Here is a 21852-nt window from a genome sequence, read left to right on the forward strand (position 1 = left end):
TGGTGATTCTGTTCCCAGTGTTTGTTTGTGACTTGTTTTTTGCCATGAACTCATTTATATGTTGAAAGAAAACTTTTTGCTGATGACCGTATGTAGGAATGCAACCATCAAGCCATCTATCAAATGTTAGATGGATAAATATTTCAATGATCCCCAAGGGGAAATAATCACAAAGTGTGTTGCAAAATACACATTTAACCTTGTTGATGCATGAACAGACAATGTTCTTTGCTTGCCAGTGGTGGCACAAGAACCAACAATTAATCTTTCACGAAAAGCTCGAATCGTCATCAGATGTTCTCTGCGGTTCAGTCTTAGTACAAACAAAACAAGAGTTATGCATGTCGAAAAAAAAATAGTCAACAGACATATTAAAATACTATATTTACAAATCTATCCATTTGGGTCAAAGGTCAGCTGAAGCTGATCCCAAATGACAATTGCGCGAGTAGTAGACACTGTACACGCTTGACTGAATGCCAGTGAATAGCAAGGGACATACAGACAATCAAGCATTTACAGTCACAATGACACAGGAGGGAAATTTTGGAATGTGAGATGAATCCGGTATATTCAGACACGACGCACGCACGCACGCACGCACGCACGCACGCACACACACACACACACACACACACACACAAGGGGAACATGCAAAGCCGAGATAAGAACCCAGAACATCTCGACTATAAGACAGACCTGCTACATTTGTATGTTGTAAATAAATGATATTATAACACACATACCAAACACACTTGTGGCGCTAACCCTTAAGATCCTTACAATTTGTATTGCTCCAAACTGAATTTATGAAACAACCATGTAACAATAAAATGCAAATTTATTATTATACATTGTGAACATTTGTAGGTCAAATGTTTTCAAACAGTTCCTTTGAGATGTTATATGTTTTTAGAATTTTATTCATATAATTGGGTATAATGCTAATGTTTGCTCACCTTTTCTTTTTTCATTTGTTGACATCACACGTGATGTTTTTACTGCAAGTCTGGACGCTTTTTTTTTTTTACTAAGACCAATGTACCTCATCCATTTCAACGATCACCCAACCTATAAAATCTTGTGAACACGCGAGTTGACCGACATTCTCACCCCACCCGAATGAAAGCAGGTTATCACAGCAGCAGGAATGACCAGCAGCATGTACAGTTGTCACATGTCATCAAGTCAAAAAGGTCCAGATGCTGGGCCATGCCAGAATGTGCGCACTGTCTCAGTCTCTGGAGGCAATACTGCTGTGTGTATTTTTAGACAGCACCACCTTATATGCACAGCCTGGTCACATCACATTTGTGTAATTTTACAAGGGAGGTCCCCTCCCATCACGAAATGTGCCCTTTTTACAAGGGCCATAGTCAGACTGGACACCAAACATAAATTTAGAGTGACAAAAAGGGTTAAAGATGGTCCATTGTTACATTTTGTCAATACTGTACTTAGTGTTGCAACACAAAGGTCAAATGTCCCTATTGTTTCATGCATATTATAGGTCAGAAGATGTTTGAGGTCCTTTTTTTTCCCCACACAATGGCCTTCAAAGGCCAACGCTTGCTAAAAAAACCTTTCAATTTGTCACTCATTGTTCAAGTGCCTGCATACTTTGTGTTGCACTGACAGTGACAACACAACTGCATCTCTAGCTAAAGCTAAACTTTGCATCAGCTCATAATTTCAGAGAAGTTGAGAAATAAACGACTTCAGTTTATTTTGGGGAGAGGTTCTAAGCATTTTGTAACCTGAATTTTTGTTGTATTCTGGCACATTTTGTGGAGGATGGCTTTGTCAACATAAGCTTTCACATGCGCTACAAATACATTTCCCCAAAACTGCATTATTCCACAACGTGTTGACAGGACTAATCCAAACTAACCATCACAGACATTCATTGTTTTTGTGAACCCTCCTCCACAGTGCTGAGTAGCAAATTAGAGAGGTATGCCTCATTAAATGTTGAATGCATGAGTCAAAATTCTGACTCAAGCAGTGGTTAGACACTAGACTGGGGGTTAACATTATACTAATGAACAATCCAATTTTTAAAACCGAAAACATCGTGTTAGATGTGTATTTAAGTTCTCTTTTTAAAAAAAAAAATACACAACACCAAATCACTAAATACAACAACAACAGCAAATGATAAAAAAAACATAAAATAAATAAAAGAACAAAAAAAATAAACACGACAATAAATGAAAACAAAAAAACCACAAAAACTACTCCCTAACAAACTTTTGTTTTTTTCTTTTGTCTTGGGGTGGACTTTAGGACAAGGCCCCTCACTCCGCAGGCCTGCAGTTAGGGTTATACTATGTACCGTATTTTCCACACTATAAGGTGCGCGAATTATAAGGCGCACCTTCAATGAATGGACCATTTTAAAACGTTGTCCATATATAAGGCGCACCGGATTATTAAGCGCACCTTCAATGTATGGCCCATTTTAAAATTTTGTCCATATATAAGACATATACATTTGGCTCACGGGCCAGACTTTGGACACGCCTGCTGTAGTGGCTCAATATTGGTCCATATGTAAGGCGTACCTGATTATAAGGGGCACTGTCGGCTTTTGAGAAAATTGGAGGTTTTTAGGTGCGCCTTATAGTGCGGAAAATACAGTACGTTGCATCATATTGTCTTTGTTCCTTTGTCCACTTGTATCTTCACTGACTTGTTGGCAGTCAGTCACAAAATAAAGATGCTTCTTATTTCTGACAGTCTCTCTGACATGTTGTAACAAAGAGGCCATGGAATGTTTCCAACAACAAAATTGTTGGAATTCTGCAACCCTAACAATGCAAGTCTTGATTTCTCTGAAAAATTTGCCTTCTAAAAGGAGTATTTTTCAACCCAACACACTATTCAGTTCAGAGGCAGAAACTTCATATAAACACAAAGCAGATGGCAGGATCTTTTTTCCTTGTCTCTTTCAATTTTACCCAAAACACAGAGCCAGTGTTTTTAAATTACAGTGGCGGAACCAATTCACCTGGCCCAGACATAACAAGGAAGGTAAATTTTGCAATATATAGATTTCATTCCCATGCCGCAGAAACTACTTGCTGCTGTTATACATCCATCTTCAAACTACCAGCTGGATACTTTGAGGTATCATGAGATGATGGCTATCCATAAGTCAGTAATAGAAAAATAAGAATGCATTCAAGAAGCAGCATTAAAGCACTTCATTCACTCTCCCACTCCCCTTCTTCACGCAAATAGCGGTTGTTTGAAAAAAGTGTTTATGTTTTAACTTTTTAAAGCTATCACTGCAGTTTATCGGGGCTGCACAGCTGGGCATGGGCCAGAGAACTGCTTCATAATAATTGTAGTTGTTTTTGGGTTTCTTATTTTCCCCGTTGCTATTTTGGCACCATCTTGCATTTGCACTTGCCTATTAGACATGCTATTTATTAAATAAATTAGCCATCATCTCAATTTGTCTCTGTTTTGACAAATCACAATGGGCATAATAAATTGAATATGCATATACTCCTCCCAGAAAACACAATAATAAACTATGCTGCAATTTAGGACATTTGGCAAATACAATACTGGGTGCACAGATGAGAAAATACTTATCATACTGCATTATTAATGTGGAATGTGAATTATTATTCAGGCCCTATATCTGCTTTGCTATGGCTGGTGACCAATCCCGGGTGTAGCCTATAGGTCACCCAAAATCAGCTGGGACAACTTTCAACTCACCAACAACCCTAATGAACACAATAAAATGAACAGAAGGACATAGATAGTTGACAGAAAGCATTGTGTCATGCCTGCTGCCTCTCCTCCTTGAGCCCATGGGCTTAACGGGCTTCAGCTCCACCTCCTTTGTCAGTGTGTTTGTCTTCCAGTTTGTCGATTGGGACAGGGGCCAAGCTGCAAAGAATCCTCATCATGTTTTGCTGCAGTTTTAAGACACTCCCAAACCCCACTACTCCACCCGACTGACTTTCACTGTCAGAGAGTCAATCGCATCCAGCTCATACAGTCATCTCAACCTATATTTCATAGTCCTATCACAGTTCCTGCACCAGCATTCTTACCTGTAGTTGCTTAGTTTGCCTTGTCTTTTTCCCACCCGAATCCTTCACAACCGTATCTGAATTCCACTCCTTTAGCCCATCCTTAACAGACTCAATAAATATTCATCTGGTAACGCTGCCTTAGTCCCCTATCTGCTTTTGCCTCTGCCTTACTGCAATGATCCGTAACAATTTGCTTTTTTGATGAACATGGGTTGATGTGTATCTTGTTCTGATGAAATTGCTGCTGTGGCTATGCAGCATGAATGAAACTGCTGCCAAAAACATCTTTGAGTTTAGTATCCCATTTGTTTGACCTATAGTGTTATATGGATCATGCCGATACTGTACATAAGCTAACTACATAACAGATGACATGTCACAGACCATTAATTTGGATATTAAATTCTTAAAAGAAACAATGCAAACCATCCACCCACCTTAACAAATCAATTAGAATTGACTCAAACTATAAATATTTTATCCCACTATAATCACCCGAACATTGTCCAACTGCCATGGGCCCTCATCCAGCGCGGTTTTGTGATGGTGGCGCGGCTGGCTCACCCAGAGCTGAGAAACTCGTTGCTGATTGGATGACCACCGCCACTCAACTCATTGGGTCACTGCCTTTGTCGCCGCCCAAGCAGTTTTGCAAAGGAAAACCTGCAGTCGGCTAACAAAGTACCGTATTTTCTGCACTATAAGGTGCACCGGATTATAAGGCGCCCCTTCAATCAATGGCCCATTTTAAAACTTTGTCCATATATAAGATATACTATACATTTGGCCCGCGGGCCGGACTTTGGACACGCCTGCTGTAGTGGCTCAATATTGGTCCATATATAAGGCGCATCAGATTATAAGGCGCACTGTCGGCTTTTGAGAAAATTGGAGGTTTTTAAGTGCGCCTTATAGTACGTAAAATACGGTATGGTTTCCCGTGTTTATCTTAAAATTATTCCCTCATGGCTTACTTACTTACTTACTTACTTACTTACTTACTTACTTACTTACTTACTTACTTACTTACTTACTTACTTACTTACTTACTTTCTTACTCAACCTGCTTTGAAGGTAAAGCTGGTAAAGTGGTATGGGTGTCGTATTGTCTAAGCATATTTCTTTAAGCCAAAATACAGTGCAGAAAAAGGCCTACAGTCTGCATCCCTACTCGTTACCTCTAATCACAACAGTCACACCAACCTGGACCAAACCGTAAAATAAAATGTTTACTGTCACTGATATCTACTTTAAATAAGAGCATGACTGCATGACAGAAGGTTGGCAACTGCCAAATTGATTACCAACCATGTTTTTTATAATGATTGTCTTCACTTTGTGCATTTCTGACAATTATAGCAGAAAGACAGTTGTGAATACAGGTTTGACTTGCTATAATGTCCAGCCCAACCCCATCATCAGCACAGCATTTATGGCACTAAAATGGTGGCCCCCAGCCTTTTAGCTACTCAGCCACTGAGAGAGGATCTTAAAAATCCATTAAAAAATCTTAGTGTGAATCTGGTAGATGAGATCTGACATGTTACACATGTTTCGCAGTGAGTTCATATGAGAGACGTGATGTATTGTATAAATCATGAATAACTCACATTGTCTGTCCTGAGCTTCTTGGCAGGGCAGCCTCCATCCACAGGATGTAACATGTAATAAAGTCGCACTTTATTTGCATGTTTTCGGCTCTGGAAAAAAGAAAAGACAGGGCTATGAATAAAGCAATACATGGCAGTCAAATCCCATTTAATGATTTGCATAGAGTGCTATAAACTGTATTGCCTATGCTACATACTACGCTACAGTTTATTCAACCTTGCCACTTGCATGATGCCAGAGATCGCTCATTAATTAATTCATTATTTTTCCAAACTACTTGTACATCATATTGGGAGTGCACATTATTATTAATATAATTATTTTAAAAATATTTTGTGGTGCAGCAAAGCCAAAGGTGGGGGTTGGGGCAGTTGTCACACATGGTCTACAAGTGTCCACTTCACAGCAGCCAATTTTACATCTACATCTGCAAGTGCTTTGTGCATGTCGATCTCCTGCGTGGATTCCAGTGAGTTTATTTCTACTTGCGGAATGTCAAAAACAGTGTACATATCTCTCCTACGCTGAATTTAGAGGGAATGAGGGGAGCCACTGTCATAGGCCATGAAGTAAGTCAATTGTGTTTATTCCAACAACAGAAACACCCATTTCAAGCTTGTACTGAAATACCAAAAGAAACTCCACCGGTACACACTTTGTTCAAACTTAGACGGGCACGAAAATGGGATAATAGAGTCAGAAAAAGATTGAGGGCTGAATCCACAAAGAATGAATTGCGCCCACTCAGCACCATGGCAGAACAACCACAACTCAAAATTTAAAGCTTCCTATTCATCCTTCCATTTAATTACTTGATTTCTTTCATTCCAATTCTTTTTGTGATTTTAATAAAACTAATGTAATGTAACATCGCAGGGCACAAATAGATGAACAACCATCTGCGCTCACACCTACGGACAATTTGAAGTGGTCAATCGGCCTACCATGCATGTTTTTGGAATGTGGGAATGCACAGGAGTATCCTCAGGAAACCCATGCAGACACGGGGAGAACATGTAACCTACACACAGGAAGGGGGGGAACCGGAATCAAACCCACAACCTCCGCACTGTGAGGTGGGCGTGCAAATCAGTGCTCCACGATTCCACCTTATTATGATGATTATGATTATTATGATTATGCTATTACGATATTCTGATATTATGATTATTATTGTTATTATTATTGAAACTATCCAACGTGAGCTTAGGGTCCTGACTACGGAGGTGTGAACGGGACTTTCACATCTGATCGTGAGTACAATGATGGATGCGTTGTTTGCGCACTTAAAACCTTGTGTGGCTATTAGTGCTGATGTCTGTGAATTAGAAGTGGTTTATTAATGAAGCCCATTTGCATAGGGGTGGGTGATTTCGCAACCAATTACTTGATTTAAGTACGCGGAAATACCACCAATGCACAAAGAAACATTCTTCTTGGCATTGTAGTTCATGACCCATTTCACCATCTGTGCGTGCTTTGTCAATGAGATGGTATCTGTTTGCTCCATTTTTACTAGTTAGCGCCACGCTAAAGCAACATAATCCTGGTGAATTCGGCCCTGAGTGTTTTAAATTGCACAGTCATTCTCTCAAAAATGTTCAGCGAATTAAAGCAATAAATAAAACATCTACTACAACAGCAAAAGATTTTCTTTGTGTTTTTGGTAAACTGACTTGAACAGCCATCCATCCATCCATCAATTTTCTGTACCGCTTGTTCCCACGAGGGTCGCAGGCATGCTGGAGCTTATCCCAGCAATCATCGGGCAGTAGGCGGGGGACTCCCTAAACCGGTTGCCATCCAATCGCAGGGCACACAGAGACAAACAACCATCCGGACTTGCACTCACACCTAGGGGCAATTTGGAGTGCTCACTCAGCCTACCACGGAGGAAACCAGAGTGCTCTTAGAAAACCCATGCGGGCATGGGGAGAACATGCAAACGCAGGGAGGGCCGGAGGTGGAATCAAACCCACACCCTCTGAACTGTGAGGCGGACGTGCTAACCAGTGTGTCACCGAGCCGCCCTCTGACTTGAACATTTCCTCCATAATAAATATTATACAAATTATGCAGGTCAAAAAAGCAAAAAAATAAAAAAGCAGTACCATGTTTCAAAAAAAGTGATTTGTGGAAAACAGTCCACTAAGAACTAAGAGCGTCCACCTAAACATTAGGCACCTGCTCTGTGAAAATCAAAGAATGTTTTTATTTTCACTGATAATCAATCATGGATTATTATTAATTTGTCAGTACAGTGAAGCGTTATTAAAGTGTACTCATACTCATTTGACCTTGAAGAAATAAAACTACTTACAAAATTCTCAGTACAGTTAAAGGTTTGCTGGTGACTGGAGTTTGACCCTTGATCAGATCATCTCTCTGTATTTCTGATGCATTAGACAGTTTTTAAATCTATCAAGTTGGAATTTGACCAGTAGCCCGGAGAGGGTTGTGTTCGAGTTATCTATATTTAGTTGTCCATTATTTAGTAGCAGTTTGGTTTACTTGATCCTCTTCACCATCTGACCCCAGGTTCCTTATTGTCTAATTTAAGCTGTAGTCATCAGCCCCTTGCTACAGCAGAGTGATACTCACTTGTGATACAGTATAGCGTCACAAAAGTTGCCACACTGAGAGCCCTGCTGCTCTATTTACTCAATTTTCCGTAGTGTATACATTGATGTACTGCAACAATTTAATAAAACATGTTTATTTGAGAAAATGACATTTACTTAGCAGTTGCCTGACGGCCCATTTAATTTTAGACACAATTTTAGATATTCATCTCACATGCATGTTTACTTGATATTGAGCAGCCTCATTCAAAAAGGTTCACTGAGAGTGTAGCAGGTCTCTTCTTACAAGCTTTGCATTGATCGCACAGGATCTGTTCTTGGAGCCACGTCGGAGGAGATAATTGAGAGGACAAATTCGTTTATCTGAAAATGAATCTGCTTTATAAGAAACACAGGTTATCACAAGATGGGATACAGAAGACAGAGGAAAATATAAATTGAAAAGAAAATAGCAGTTTTACTGAGAGCTGTGATATTGCTATTTCACAGCAAAGGAGAAAACACAAATCAGAGAGCTTAAAGTTTTGATTGAAAACTTTTCTTCCCAAGGACATAATACACAAGGGGAAGGATGTAGAGATCTATTTTACAGTCTGTCGCGTTTGCTGGTATCATAACTTGTGAGCCAGATCTGCTGAAATGAAAACTCTTTACTGCACGATACTGCGGTCATAAGGTGATTCGGCGAGTTCGCTGTTTGGAGTTTTAATGCTCCGTTACGCCTGATTCTACCCGTGCAAAGTTGAGCAAAATACCAAAAGAAAGAAAACTCCATTGCCTGCAGTTAGACTCTGCTTTGTGCTAGACTTGCGCCTAGAACAAAAAAAACATTGTAGGAAATGATGGATCTGTTTTTTTTCCCAAATCTTTTCGCTAATTTGGTGCGTGGGATGCTTTAAGCAGTTGAGTTGACCTCTGTGTTGAACTCTAGTATTGACAGAAGGCCCAACTGACCATGAGTGGAAGAGGCATGCATTTTGAGTGTGCTCATGCAAGACAAATTTGGCTTCATTCATTCATTTGATCAACTGTCAACATGTTACATTATTGATGCATCTTGATGCATTTTTAATCAATCTTAAACTGAGACTTTGTTTTTCTATATTCTTTTTTCTTATTGTGTGACTATTTACTATTTCTACAATAGTATTTACAATGGTCAATGTATACATTATTAAAATAAAATATACAATGACATTCCATTACCTTTCATTAAAACACAATGACAGAGTTCAATTGCGGGGCACAGACAACAGACAACCTTTCACACTGGCTTGTGTAATGTGTTTTTGTTTGCAATTCTGTTTTGTTCTTTGTTTGTTTTTTGTGTTTGTGATTTACACGTCAGGGCCATCGTAGTTATGCAAGTTAGTGCGGCATATAAGGAAAGTCCACTAACCCGTTTTCCGGGTTTGGTCACATGACATTGTAAACGCAGGTGCGGGGAGCACTTGTGATGTTTTCGTTGGATAGATGGGGACAATATCACCCAACATGTTGGCCGCCTGAGATGGATGAAATTTGGTGAATAAATCAGCTTGATTCTTATTTTATGAACACAATTTTAGGAACACCAGACAAGCAGGTGTATATTCTGCCAAATGTTTTTAATTGCCGTTTAATTCAAATAACACAATAATGAACAGTTGTGATATTAAAATACACCAATTACATACATAGTAATACTTTACATGGGTTAGATCAGTTATTGTATTTTTTTTAGATCACGTATGTTCTTCCTTCCATTCATGTTGCTTAATATCTTTAATATGCTATAACATAAATGTTAAATGTTCTTTGTCATTTTCATTTGGTTGTGTGCTCATCCAACTTTTCTAAAAGTCTGATTTTGCACACTTCAGGGCTTTCTTTAGTTTGTTGCTATTAAGCGTTGCCTTTACATATACATATATGAACATGCTACGAGTCAACGATTTCTGCAGCAGAACTGCACGAGGTTTATTGTATCTCATAGTGTGGCATTCCATCCAATTTCCGTACCACTTTTTCTCATAAATGTCACTGCATGGTGTCCTGGAGCAGATGACTTGTGCAAGGGGTAGAGAATGACTGTCATCCAAAACCTGAATTGCATCAAACAAGCCTGATTGTTAAAGTAGAGTGTTGAATGTTGACAAACCCATCCATTGAGTCACCATACCGCTGATCCCCATAGGGGTCGCAGGCATGCTGGAGCTTATCCCAACAGTCAGCAGGCAGTAGGTGGGGGACACCCTGAACTGGTTCACAGAGCGCAAAGAGATGAACTACCGTTTGCACTCGCACTCACACCTACGGGTAATTTGGAGTGGTCAATCGGCCTACCATGCATTTTTTGGGGATGTGGGAGGAAACTGGAGTTTCCGAAGAAAACCCACGCAGGGACAGGGAGAACATGCAAAATCCACACAGGGCAGGCCAGAGATGAAATCGAACCTACAACCTCTGAACTGTGAGGCGGACGTGCTAGCGCTCATGCCTCCCTTTGAAAAGCCACTGTTAATATTGAAATCTAGAGTTAAGCTCTACAAATATCACCTTCACCTAAATGTTAACCGATTTTTTGCCAACAAAACCATGAATGTATGGAAACTAGAAACACAAAACACTGTTTTTTCCAACACTTGCTCATCACCACCATGACCCAAACAAGTCAGGATGCATTAGACCAGTGGTTCTTAACCTTGTTGGAGGTACCGAACCCCACTAGTTTCATATGCGCCTTCACCGAACCCCTCGTTAGTGAAATTTTTTTTTTTTTAAATTCAAGACATAGATGTTTTTTACTAATGCACAAAATGAGCTGTGCATGAACATCACCTTGTTCAAAGAACAAAACCAACACAATGCATGAACTCGCAGCAAATTACATACTGGCAAATCAGAAGCTACACGATAAAACAGGTTTGTTCGGACCTCCTCAGTGGGGGCTCTGTAGAACCCCTGAGACCGACTCCTAGGGTTCGATCGAACCCAGGTTAAGAACCACTGCATTAGACCCAAACTGTGTAAAAACACAATCCAAAAATGCCTCCGTTGCGGGAGGGAAAATGCCAGGTCCTGTGTTCAGCATTCATACACAATAACAAAATTAATATTTTAGTTGCAATTTCGGCACAGCCACTCCTGTCTCCCACAAAGTCCTGAAGAACAAAGCACTTCTCCAGGTACCAATGGACATTTTAGACAACTGTACTTTAAATAGCAATGAGCACACAACCCTGCAGGAAACAAGGAATACAAAAATCGAAGTAAACTAAGTTGACTCAGAATGCTACAAACGAAGGACAGCGAGAAGCTCACAGAACAAAACAATTATTGAACCATAAGTCATCAGTTTTACTGTATTCTTTATATTTATATTAATGATTCACTGATTCTATTTTTTTTTCTGTACACACTGTAAAGGGATAACGTGTGTGTCACGTAAGGCGTTTGAATTCTACTGACAGCACAATATCCCACAGCCTTTCCACCCGTTCTTTTGACTCAAGCCGACAGCGGAGTGAAAGACAACAGCTGCTGAGAAACTTGACAAGACTAAAGCAGAAGGAATGAAACCACTCAGACATTACACTCGGCATCACTGCAGATCAGAGGTGATTGATGTGTTTATTCACCTCCCGTTCCTGGAGGTGAAGATAACCTTCAGAAGTGCATAAATACCATAAAGCAAACAAAGCACAGTGGATAACGCTCAGTAAAGGAAAAAAATCATCCACCTGAGCATTTAGGTTAAAATGGAGAGCAAGCGAGGTGCTATAAGGTGTATCAGCGAATTATAGTAGACCCTCCAAAATATATTTGTGTTGGTACACTTTTTCAGTAGCGAGCAGAGGGTTAGGTAGAGTACTTTATACTGTATTGGTAAGTGAAGTTTCTAGGGATGTATGCATTAACAATGTTATTAACTTTGCATACTCTCAGTGTGCCTTATTGGAGTGTTCCTCACCTCATAATGAGCAACCCTCTGGGACTCGGAGATGAGCTGAGCACTGCAAACTCTGCAGTAGGTGTCTGTGAAAAGCCCTTGGTCCACTTCTGTAGACTTCATCTGTTGAAATAGACCAACTGTTAGGTGACCTTGGAGCAAGGAAACAAAAAAAAAAAAAGGCAAAAAAACAATTGTATTACCTAAATTATATTCCAGTAGTGAACCTACACCAAGGCCTACTTCAGTTTTTTTAAGTAACTTTGCTAACAGACAAATTAAATGTAGGTTATGTTTTATTTTTGTGGATATTTTTGAACATTTTCTCAGTCATCAATGCATGGATTTCAATGTATGATTGTATTTTGGGCCTTTTGGGCTTCTACCGTATTTGATACCATTTTAGGTGGAAAAGTTATTTATTTGTTTTAGAAAAACAATATTATACCATCTCCGCACTGCTTTGGGGATCTGGGAGAAAATTACAATAATCTTGTTTCATAATTTCAAGGCTGTTAATATTTCATCAGCTCCAACATTTAAATTACATGCTGAGCAACTTTCCTAAGAAATGACTTGGAAAAAGACATTAAATATCAAACATCCGCAGAGGGACAACATCCCATGAAAACTTCAACAACACAGACAAAAACTATTTCTAAATAAATGACAGCGATAATGCGCTTCAACTGACAACTACCGCTGAAAGCACTTATTCAGTTTCCCAGGGACATCTCTGAAACAACTATTACATTCTACTACAAATTTTGTTACAGCTTGTTTGAAAGCTAAATTACCGTACAAAGTATTTAGGCTTATCTTCTCCAAAAATGCGAACGTCAGAGGCTGAACTAACCTTTTTCTAAAAAGGTAATCCTATTCATCATCCAAATAACACGATTTTTTTTCTGCTGGTATTTCCTTCTCGCTTGTAAAAGCACTGAGGGGATTTTTTGGATCCTGAAGCTTTGACTCGTTGTGAATTCATTAGCAGATTTTTTTACACTAATTGCTTAAGTAAAAGCATGTTGTCTTGTAATGAAACTGAGTATAATAGCAATACAATATTGTAATGGAGGCTTTAAGACGTGTAGGTTATTTCTCACATTATGCCCTAATGGTTGACTGTACAAATAGAGTTAATGAGCTTAATGAGGCTTGGAGCCATTCCTCATGTCTGTGTTTTAACTCGGCCTGCAGTTAAATTGCAGATGTTTTCATTGTGGAAATTATGGAGGTTATGTTAAGAAAATCAATGAATACAAACAGTACAGGATTATCTTCATGTCAAGCCAGAAGGGTGAACAACATCCCGTTTATTTCTGCAGCAGATAAAATGATGAGGGAAATAGAGTCACATTGGAAATGCTTGAAAATACAGCTTTGCTGAAAAGGTTTGTTTCACTGACGAAAGCTGCAAAGAGGCTAGAAATAAATTATTAAAAAATCCTGAATGTTGTTGAGAAGGTAATGCAGAAACAAATTGCAGGAAATGCTAAAAAGCAACCTGGGAAACTTGGACCCCTCAGATTCAAATATTTTTAAAATGCTACCGCAACAAAATAATAATAAACTAGTGTTCCTATAATTGACTTTATTTGCCCAGGTCTTTTAGGGATGCATTTCGTGCAGCTTGAAATTACACATTGGATAGCTGTAACATTTAATGGAAGAAACAATAGTTTCAATTTAAAGGTGTAGTGACTCTCAGTAAAGATATGCCACAATTAAATTTCAACAAAATGTTACGAGGCATCTTATTCTTGAGCTGTTTGGTACCAAGTGTTTGTTGAAAATCCAATATCTTCAGTTATTTCCCAAGGGCATGAAGACTGTCAATTTATATTTACCATAATGAATTAAGAATGAATTACATCCCATCCCAAAATGTTCTTAATATCGTCCCTGTTCGCGGGAAACCTCTCATGTCCAAATGTGATTTTTTTTTTTTTCTTTTTAACAAAAAAACATGAATTAAACATTTTCTGTTTGGTGTGGAAATTGTGTCATAACGGACAGCAAATTGAAAGTGTGCAAAATATGGGCTGTTTAAAAAAATGCTTTCAATAGCATTGAGTGTTAAATGGGTTCATATTTTGATAATGCTAACACATTTTTAAACTTCTCTTAAATTAGTATTAAATCCTTAAATTAGCATTAAATCCAATAAAGAAGACTGTGAGAGCATAAAACGTTAAAAAGCCTTACCACTCACATTTCATAATATGAAATGACTTATCAGTATTATAATTAAATTAAACCTAAACCTCGATTGTACGCGGAACTTGAATCCAGAATTTGGGAATCACGCTAAGCCCGAAAGCGCCTTATTGAAAAAGTTTTGAAAGTGTAATAAGATCAGATTCATAAAGGTCAAACAGCCCTTACCGATTGCCGTCTCTGTGGTCGCACAATTGATTGCTGTTCTAACTTCTTATCAAACGCCTCTAAATTTGTCAAGGAAATTAAATCACTTGCGCTAAGCTTTACGCGCGAGTCATTTCGTACACTCTTTATATCATCCATTTTAAGGTCAGTTCTCACAGTTAAAGAGAACATTTATGACGAAAAAAAATCGAGGTCCAGAAAGTCGTGTAGAATCGAAGCGTGTTCTGTCGAGGGTTAGGTGTACTGCCAAACGTGCAAAATGGACATGATCCAGATGACACTAAGCTTAACAACGTGGATTGGTGAGACTTTCTAAACAGAGTAGATTATTCATGTTTGAAAAAAAGTACAGGTCTCCAAGCGTCAAAGCTCTACATTTACTGTAACTCTGTAGAATGCCCCTGCCCCTGATGATCAGTGCATCAGGCCGATGGATTTGAGATGCACAGCGACAAGGGTTCCATTTCTTCCCAATGGCATGCTAAAAAAGAAATTTTTTTTTCACCTGGCATGATTGGATATTGGAAGTCTGCAATTGTAACCCAACAGGGGATATTTAGAGAATTTAATCATCAAGATCTAATCACACCAGCATTTGTCAACACCATTAAAGTCACCTACTGTCAACACTATATTTTTTTGCAAAGCTCATTACCGAAGCTGGCCTTTGAATTTGGTGGCACACGGTGGACTCATTTAGGCAATAGGGTAGCGCTCCTCAACTTGACAATCAAATTAGCGGAATGCCAGTTTCAATGTCACACCTAGTCAGCAATGTTTAGCATGCGCATGGAACGCTCATCAGCTTGAGGCAAATAAATCTAGGCATGCAACGCAGCATTGCTGGGAGCTCTGGAAGGGTGCTGAGGTCACGGCCGCAAGTAGCCAGCAGATGTTGAAGCAATGAACAATCACTTGTAATTCATTCAACTAGACAAACCAGGCTTGACCGGCCTTTTGTATGAGGTGTCTCTTTGGTTCTCAGATCGGATTACCGGCTTCACAGGGCTGTGGTTTTGTTGTGAAATAAGATGACAGACTTTGACACCAAGGACACATTTGAACAAAGAACCCTTTCCCTTCCTTATCCATTGCAATCATACCAGTTTCTCTTAAAAAATATCCCCTTCTTTAGTGGTTGTCAATTAGTGGCCAACTACATCTGTCCCCCGCACATGACATTGATGAAACAAATATAATTAGGGATGCCAATATTCATGGTATTAAAATTGCATGAATATACACATATTTTTGGTCTTACGAAACAATTGGCCCAAAAATTTGAAATATAATTTGGCTTGTCTTAATTGTCACATCGCTGATACAGCACTGTAGGTCCTTCTGACAAGTTATGGAGCCAATCTGGTAGCTGTACTTACTGTTCAGTATACAGACACCCAATTGTCTGAATGCATGTGACCAGATCAAAAGAAATACACTAATGGTTGGCTGACCATCCCACGCAATGCCAGATCTACTCGGGTGGTCCGACCAACTCGGGGTCCCTGGGAGTGTTGACGATGTCATGTTATATGATTGGACGGAAGACAGTATGGTCACGTTTAAAGTTGTGGTTGGTCTGTTTTGTGGAAATCGGATTGTAGTTCTTTGGCAAAGACAAGGAGAAAGGAAACTTGAGAAGGAAACTATTATTAAGAAGGATTTCTTACAGCCCGAGTTCTAATAAAACAGTTCACTTTTTTAACTTGGTGATTAGTTGATTAATTCATTCTTTCTACATTTGAATTGGAAAATGTGAATTTGCTGCCACAGCTGGGAGTGTCAACTTATATTGAGGTTCTTTAGTGTGTTAAATGTTTTGATTCAATGGTGGAAGAACAATGCTTTTGATTAATGATAATATTTCAATAACCATGTTTGTTTGTTTTTCAACTCATGTTTGGTCCAATAAATAAAACATCCCAGACTGGTTAGAATAAATACAATTATGTACATACTCAAATTACAAAATTATGTTTATATTGCCAATATGTGTTCGTACTATTAATAAGCCAATGTATTTTACATTAAAAATAATAATTTTAAAAAAAAAAAGTATATTTCTGCTTTTTCTATTGATTGAGATATTTTCTGAGTACATTTGTTTAGATTCAAAATGAACATCTCAATATCACAGTGCGGTTTGTTGTTAATCTTTGTTTTGTGTGCATGTGTACCATATAATTGTTACATTCTGTTCAGATTAAAAGTCACATTTGTTTTTGTAATGTGAACAGGTACATTAAAAGATAAGATTTAACCCCAAAAATCAAAATGGGGCATCACTCCCTGCACCCCGGGACTAGGGTTGTCACTATTTGGACACAGTCTGAGCTGGTGTTAATTTCTACCACCAAATTTTCACTTTGCAAGGTGCATTGTCAAGAACACACCATATGCCGGATCGCCCAGCTTTGCCGAAACCAGTCTGCCAAACTGGCGAACAGGTACAACAAACCTTGGGCTTGAACCTTGGCGAGTAGACCAACCACGTTTTTTGCGTAAAACACATATTGAGCATTTATCAATGATTTATGAAGAATTTTGGGGAGTTTTTTCTTCACGCAGATACATACCGTATTTTCAGGACTTTAAGTCGCAGTTTTTTTCATGGTTTGGCCGGGGGTGGAACTTATACTCAGAGCGACTTATGTGTGAAATTAGTAACACATTATTATATCATTTCACATGTCCTATCACACTAAACTGCAAGAGGGCGCTCTAGACCTATGGAATAATTGGAACTGCAACTGATGATGAGTCTGACGTAAGCGCCGCAGAAGAGGAAGCGCCGCATCTTCTTCCTCCGGAGTTAGCGGAGTTGTTTAAAAGTGACACAGATTTTATTGGATTTAGTGATTTGGAGTGACACGGATGCTTTGGTAAACTTGTTAACATGTTATTTATGCTATAGTTATCTGAATAACATTTAATATGTTACGTCAGGCACGTTTTCAGTTTGTTGTCCATGAGCGCAATGTTTTTTTGTTTTTTTTCATACTGACGTTCAGGACTTTTCAGGGCTTTTATTACAAAGTTTAAATCTCCAAGTTTTATAGGGGACTATTATGGAAAACTGATGTTTGCAATGCATTTTTGTTCAGCCCGTTCCTGAAAATGTCTTTGAGCAAGCAGATTAGTTACAATGGGTGGATGCAACTTTGGCCAAGATCAAAATGACATTGTGCATTCATCATTCCCTTTCTGTCTTATATTACTCTACTTGTGGCCTCTGGCTTGTTCCCATGTCGTGTGACCCATGCACTGTCCACAAATAGGTTGAGTGAAAACAAACAACACACAAACTGGGCAGGGTGTCTACACTTTATTACAATAATCTGATTGGTTTTACACCAATGAAAACAATTAGGGTAAGTGTTGAGAGTGTGCAAAACTAGTCACAACAAACAGAAGTTTTTCAGTTACATAAATTACAAAATTATCTAAAGCAGAGGTGGACATGTTGCAGTTCTGCTCTCAGATATGTTTGAGAACATATGTTACATAGGCTACTTATGTATGTACGCATCACTTGCAATGCAATCCCTATCACAACATGTATAAAAAAATCATGCGGTCATTTTACTGACGTCTTTTACAAAGTTTCGCTGCACTAGTCTGTTTTGAACCTTTTATTGGCTGTGATGTAATGTCATAAATTATGTAACTATCTCACACTGTACAGTTGGTTGTTGTGTATTTGCTTTTATTTTCCTTTTACGTTGCCATCAGGTGTTGCCAGGTTGGCATTGGAAATGTGAATCTGTTCAATTGCCCTTCCTCCATAAGTAATGGTTAACTAAATAAATAAAAACTAAAAACAGTACAACAGATTGTGGTCCACAATGCACTGCACTTCACAGTTCCATTATCCTGTTGAATAATGAATTATTTAAATGTATGCATCGATTAAGAATTAATTAACATTGTGATGCGTGTCAATCCCTTTTTGTGCTGACACCTCTTCTTGGTTATTCAAGTTTTTCAACCTCATCATATGATGCAAAAACAAAACCAGTTAAGATAAAAAATATGTATGAAATGGTTAAGTAACTATAAATCTTGTTTGGTCTGCCTGCGGTTGGTTCTTTGTTTTGAATCATAAGGTGGCGAGACAAAACTGCCCCGAATATGAACAATCAATTATTTATATTCAATTCCTGCAATAACAACCATTCAGCAAGTGGACGATGACGTTTTTCTTTTTGTTTTTATTTTAAACTTCTTGTATCATATTAGCGCAACAACCCAACAATTCACTGAAGCATTTTTTCTTCCTCTGCCTTGTGTTTGAGAGTATTTTTTGTTTTTGATGCTTCTTTGATTTCTTCCTTCTGTGGCTTTTGTGTACCTTCCTTGTTTAGTACGATCATTTTGTTACCTTAACTGTCATGTCACTTTTTGTCGAGTCGTTTGTTTTATGTTTACGGGCACCTTTTGTTAAATACACTCCGTAAATCTGCTGAAGTCTTTTGTGGTTGGATTTGCGGTCTTCAACTTTTTAAATGTTTAACGCGGCCATGAACTACTCCCCTCCGGACGCCGTTATAGAGCTCTGTACACTAAGACCAGCAGACACAGAGACAGCTTCTTCCCCCAGGCTGTCGCTCTGATGAACTCACACCACTCTTAGAGTCTCAGAGTCATTACTGTGCAATAACATCCTGCTTTCCACACCTTTTTTGTCTACACTGTTTGTACTGAATAAAAAACTCTTGAATCTCTTGAATCTTGAATCTTGAGTGACAACAAACACATGAGGAAACAGTCGAGTGCATGTTAAAAGCACCACTCAAAGACCCTACCCTCACTTGTCGAAAAGAAGATGCTTGCATGCTTAAGTTAAGACATCTGTTAGTAAAAGGTTGAATCTGTTTACATGTCACAAGTAGTGAATCCAGTTATGGATTCAGTCCATTATATTTCCAGTAGTGAAGTTGGACCAAACCACCAAATCTCGCCTGACACTCAGTATAGAGTAGAATGCTAGACTTGCTGTGGTTTGACGCAGTCTTTTGGGAAAAAAAGGGCAGCAGAAGAGCCATTGCAAAACACATCGTGTGTATCAAACTTTGCTTCGCTGTTACTGTAACAAGTTGATTCATGCTGCTAGATGATATCATCACAAGTCTTTCTCATTTAAGCTGTTTATAAAAATCCAGAGGTGCATCTCACTTGAACCATAAAATAATAATGAGAGAATACTGTTATAAAACAAAAATATGCATTATGTTTTTCAGACTGAATTATAATGGGTTTTGATGGATTCATTAACAGAAAAAAAGCTGGTGAGAGGTGTTATTTACAATTTAAGAAAAATCTATTTAAAATATAAAATGTCTCGTTCTGCATATGTAACATTTCTTGGAGAAGTTGTACATGCAGTCCAAGAAACAAAACTCAATTGAACCAATATGGGGCCCTCTTGTGGTCTGTAAAAGAAGTTGGTCATAAGGAAGCATCCTGTATTGGTATAGTGAATACATGAGGCCAAATTTTGCAATTAAGTCACAACCGTCAATGTTCTACTCCTCTTATCCTATTTAGGGCCACAAGGAAGCTGGTAAATTACAGGATAGGATACACCCTGTACTGTTCACAAGTCATTACACAAGTCATTTTTTAAATTTGTATATTCACAACAAAAGCTGTCGTGAGAATTTTTCTTCAAATGGCAGGTCTAGAACTTAGTATGTGATGAAACGGAATCCAAACTCATTGATTACTCATAGACTCTTTCAAAATAGGAGAGTAAAATATTTGAACAGCTATTATATCGCCTTTTTCTAGATGTGAAATGTAAAGAAAATAACAATAAAAACATCCTAGACATTTTTCTCCATATTTTGCTACTTAAGACTACACCCATCACGTTAACCTTAAATTAAAATTTGGCCAAGGTACAAATTGGGCTAACTATATTTGTGCAACCTGCACAGCACTCTCCCACAAAGGTGAGCGATTTGCATCCCTGTCTGGGGGTGGGGGGCTACCTCGACTCATCAACCTCTTAAATGTCACCTTGAGGCAGTCATATCTGACTTCCACCTGCGGGAGGGTCTTAATTATGTTTTATTATTTTTTTCTTCTTCTATTGGTTACATTTTAATGTCCAAGTTAACTAAAAACAAAAACGTATGGCAGAACTCTGCACATCCACTGACCACTGCAAAATAGTATATACAAGAAAAATAAAGACCCTCTTAGAATTGGTGGGTCCCAGTTCTATGTTTATGTGCTGAAAAGTCAACCTCCACCTGGATGCTCTTACTTTGTAAAACATGTACCACCGCACAACGCTACAATATCTCTGCAACACGCTCCAAGATTCCCGCTGTGTAAGAAAATAACCATGCAGCGCGACAGTCATGTCTGCTTTCCCTTGCGGTATGCTCTCTGTTCAGTCTCCACTCACAGCTCTGTGCGTCTCTTGTGATTGCCAAAAAGGGCAAAATAGAAGAGGATGCAGGGCAAACAGTACCTGTAACTCTGTGCTGTATCCCTCACAGAATTTTGTCGGGAGCACTGCCAGCTGATGTCGTACTTGAAGGGAAAGTATATAATCCATTAACCAGAGCCGCCAGGATGGCCACAGAGTTAGAGTGGGAGATGCGTCTACTCCTGGCAGCTGTACTACATTATAGTACAATCTGGCCGCTATGCCCCACCCACCTGTTCTCTTATTGGCTGCAAACCGTTCATCAACACGCGCCAGCCCAGGCGTCAAGCAGCCTTTCAAATATTTTTTTAAGCGTTCTTCAATTTTTGCTTAGTAATTAGATATCGTATAGTTGTGTATGTGTGGTAGATTTTTTTTTTTTAAAAAAGGGTTTGTACAAAACAACCCAATGTTTTTTTTCTTGTTTTTTTCTTTTGCAGAACAACCCAAAGTTGTGCCAGACTGACCCAACTGGATCGGTCAAATTGTTTACCCAACAGTTTTAAGGGTGTTCTTTGAATTAAGTCCCCCTAAGTCCATACAGATCTGAGAGGGGAGCAGACATTGCAACAATTAGCTAAATATTGCTGATTGATTTATTATATTGACTGATATGATATATTTTAAAGTCAGTGCGTCCAGAACGGCAATGATTGAGTTCAGCAGTGTAAGCTCCAAGTCAAGCACAATCCATTGAGTAATGACATTAAAATATACTCTCTGTCCTCTGAATCCAATCCAAGGTCAGAGGAGGAGTCTCTCTGCATGCAGTTTGTAAAAACTACATATTCTCATTATTTTATCTATGGTTTACTTATAATGATACTCCACTGCGATACTTACCTT

The 21852-nt window shown here is 38.7% G+C and overlaps 1 protein-coding gene across 4 annotated transcripts in view; it reads right to left on the reverse strand.

The window, feature by feature from the left end:
• The window catches only part of zmat4a (zinc finger, matrin-type 4a), a 96101-nt gene extending 74896 nt beyond the window's left edge, over positions 1-21205 (reverse strand). For all 4 annotated transcript variants that reach the window (XM_088376732.1, XM_088376731.1, XM_088376734.1 and 1 more), the window contains exons 1-3: positions 21049-21205; positions 12201-12302; positions 5666-5755 (exon numbers count right to left, since the gene is read on the reverse strand). In XM_088376732.1, coding sequence (XP_088232858.1) covers positions 5666-5755; positions 12201-12302; positions 21049-21135 — 279 coding nt within the window. In that variant the 5' untranslated portion in view covers positions 21136-21205. The remainder of the gene's footprint in view (positions 1-5665; positions 5756-12200; positions 12303-21048) is intronic.
• Between the last annotated feature and the right edge of the window lie 647 nt (positions 21206-21852).

The sequence above is a fragment of the Syngnathus floridae genome, chromosome 5 (genome assembly GCF_059516105.1).
Source record: "Syngnathus floridae isolate MCC-2025c chromosome 5, RoL_Sflo_1.0, whole genome shotgun sequence".
Taxonomy (NCBI): Eukaryota; Metazoa; Chordata; class Actinopteri; order Syngnathiformes; family Syngnathidae; genus Syngnathus; species Syngnathus floridae.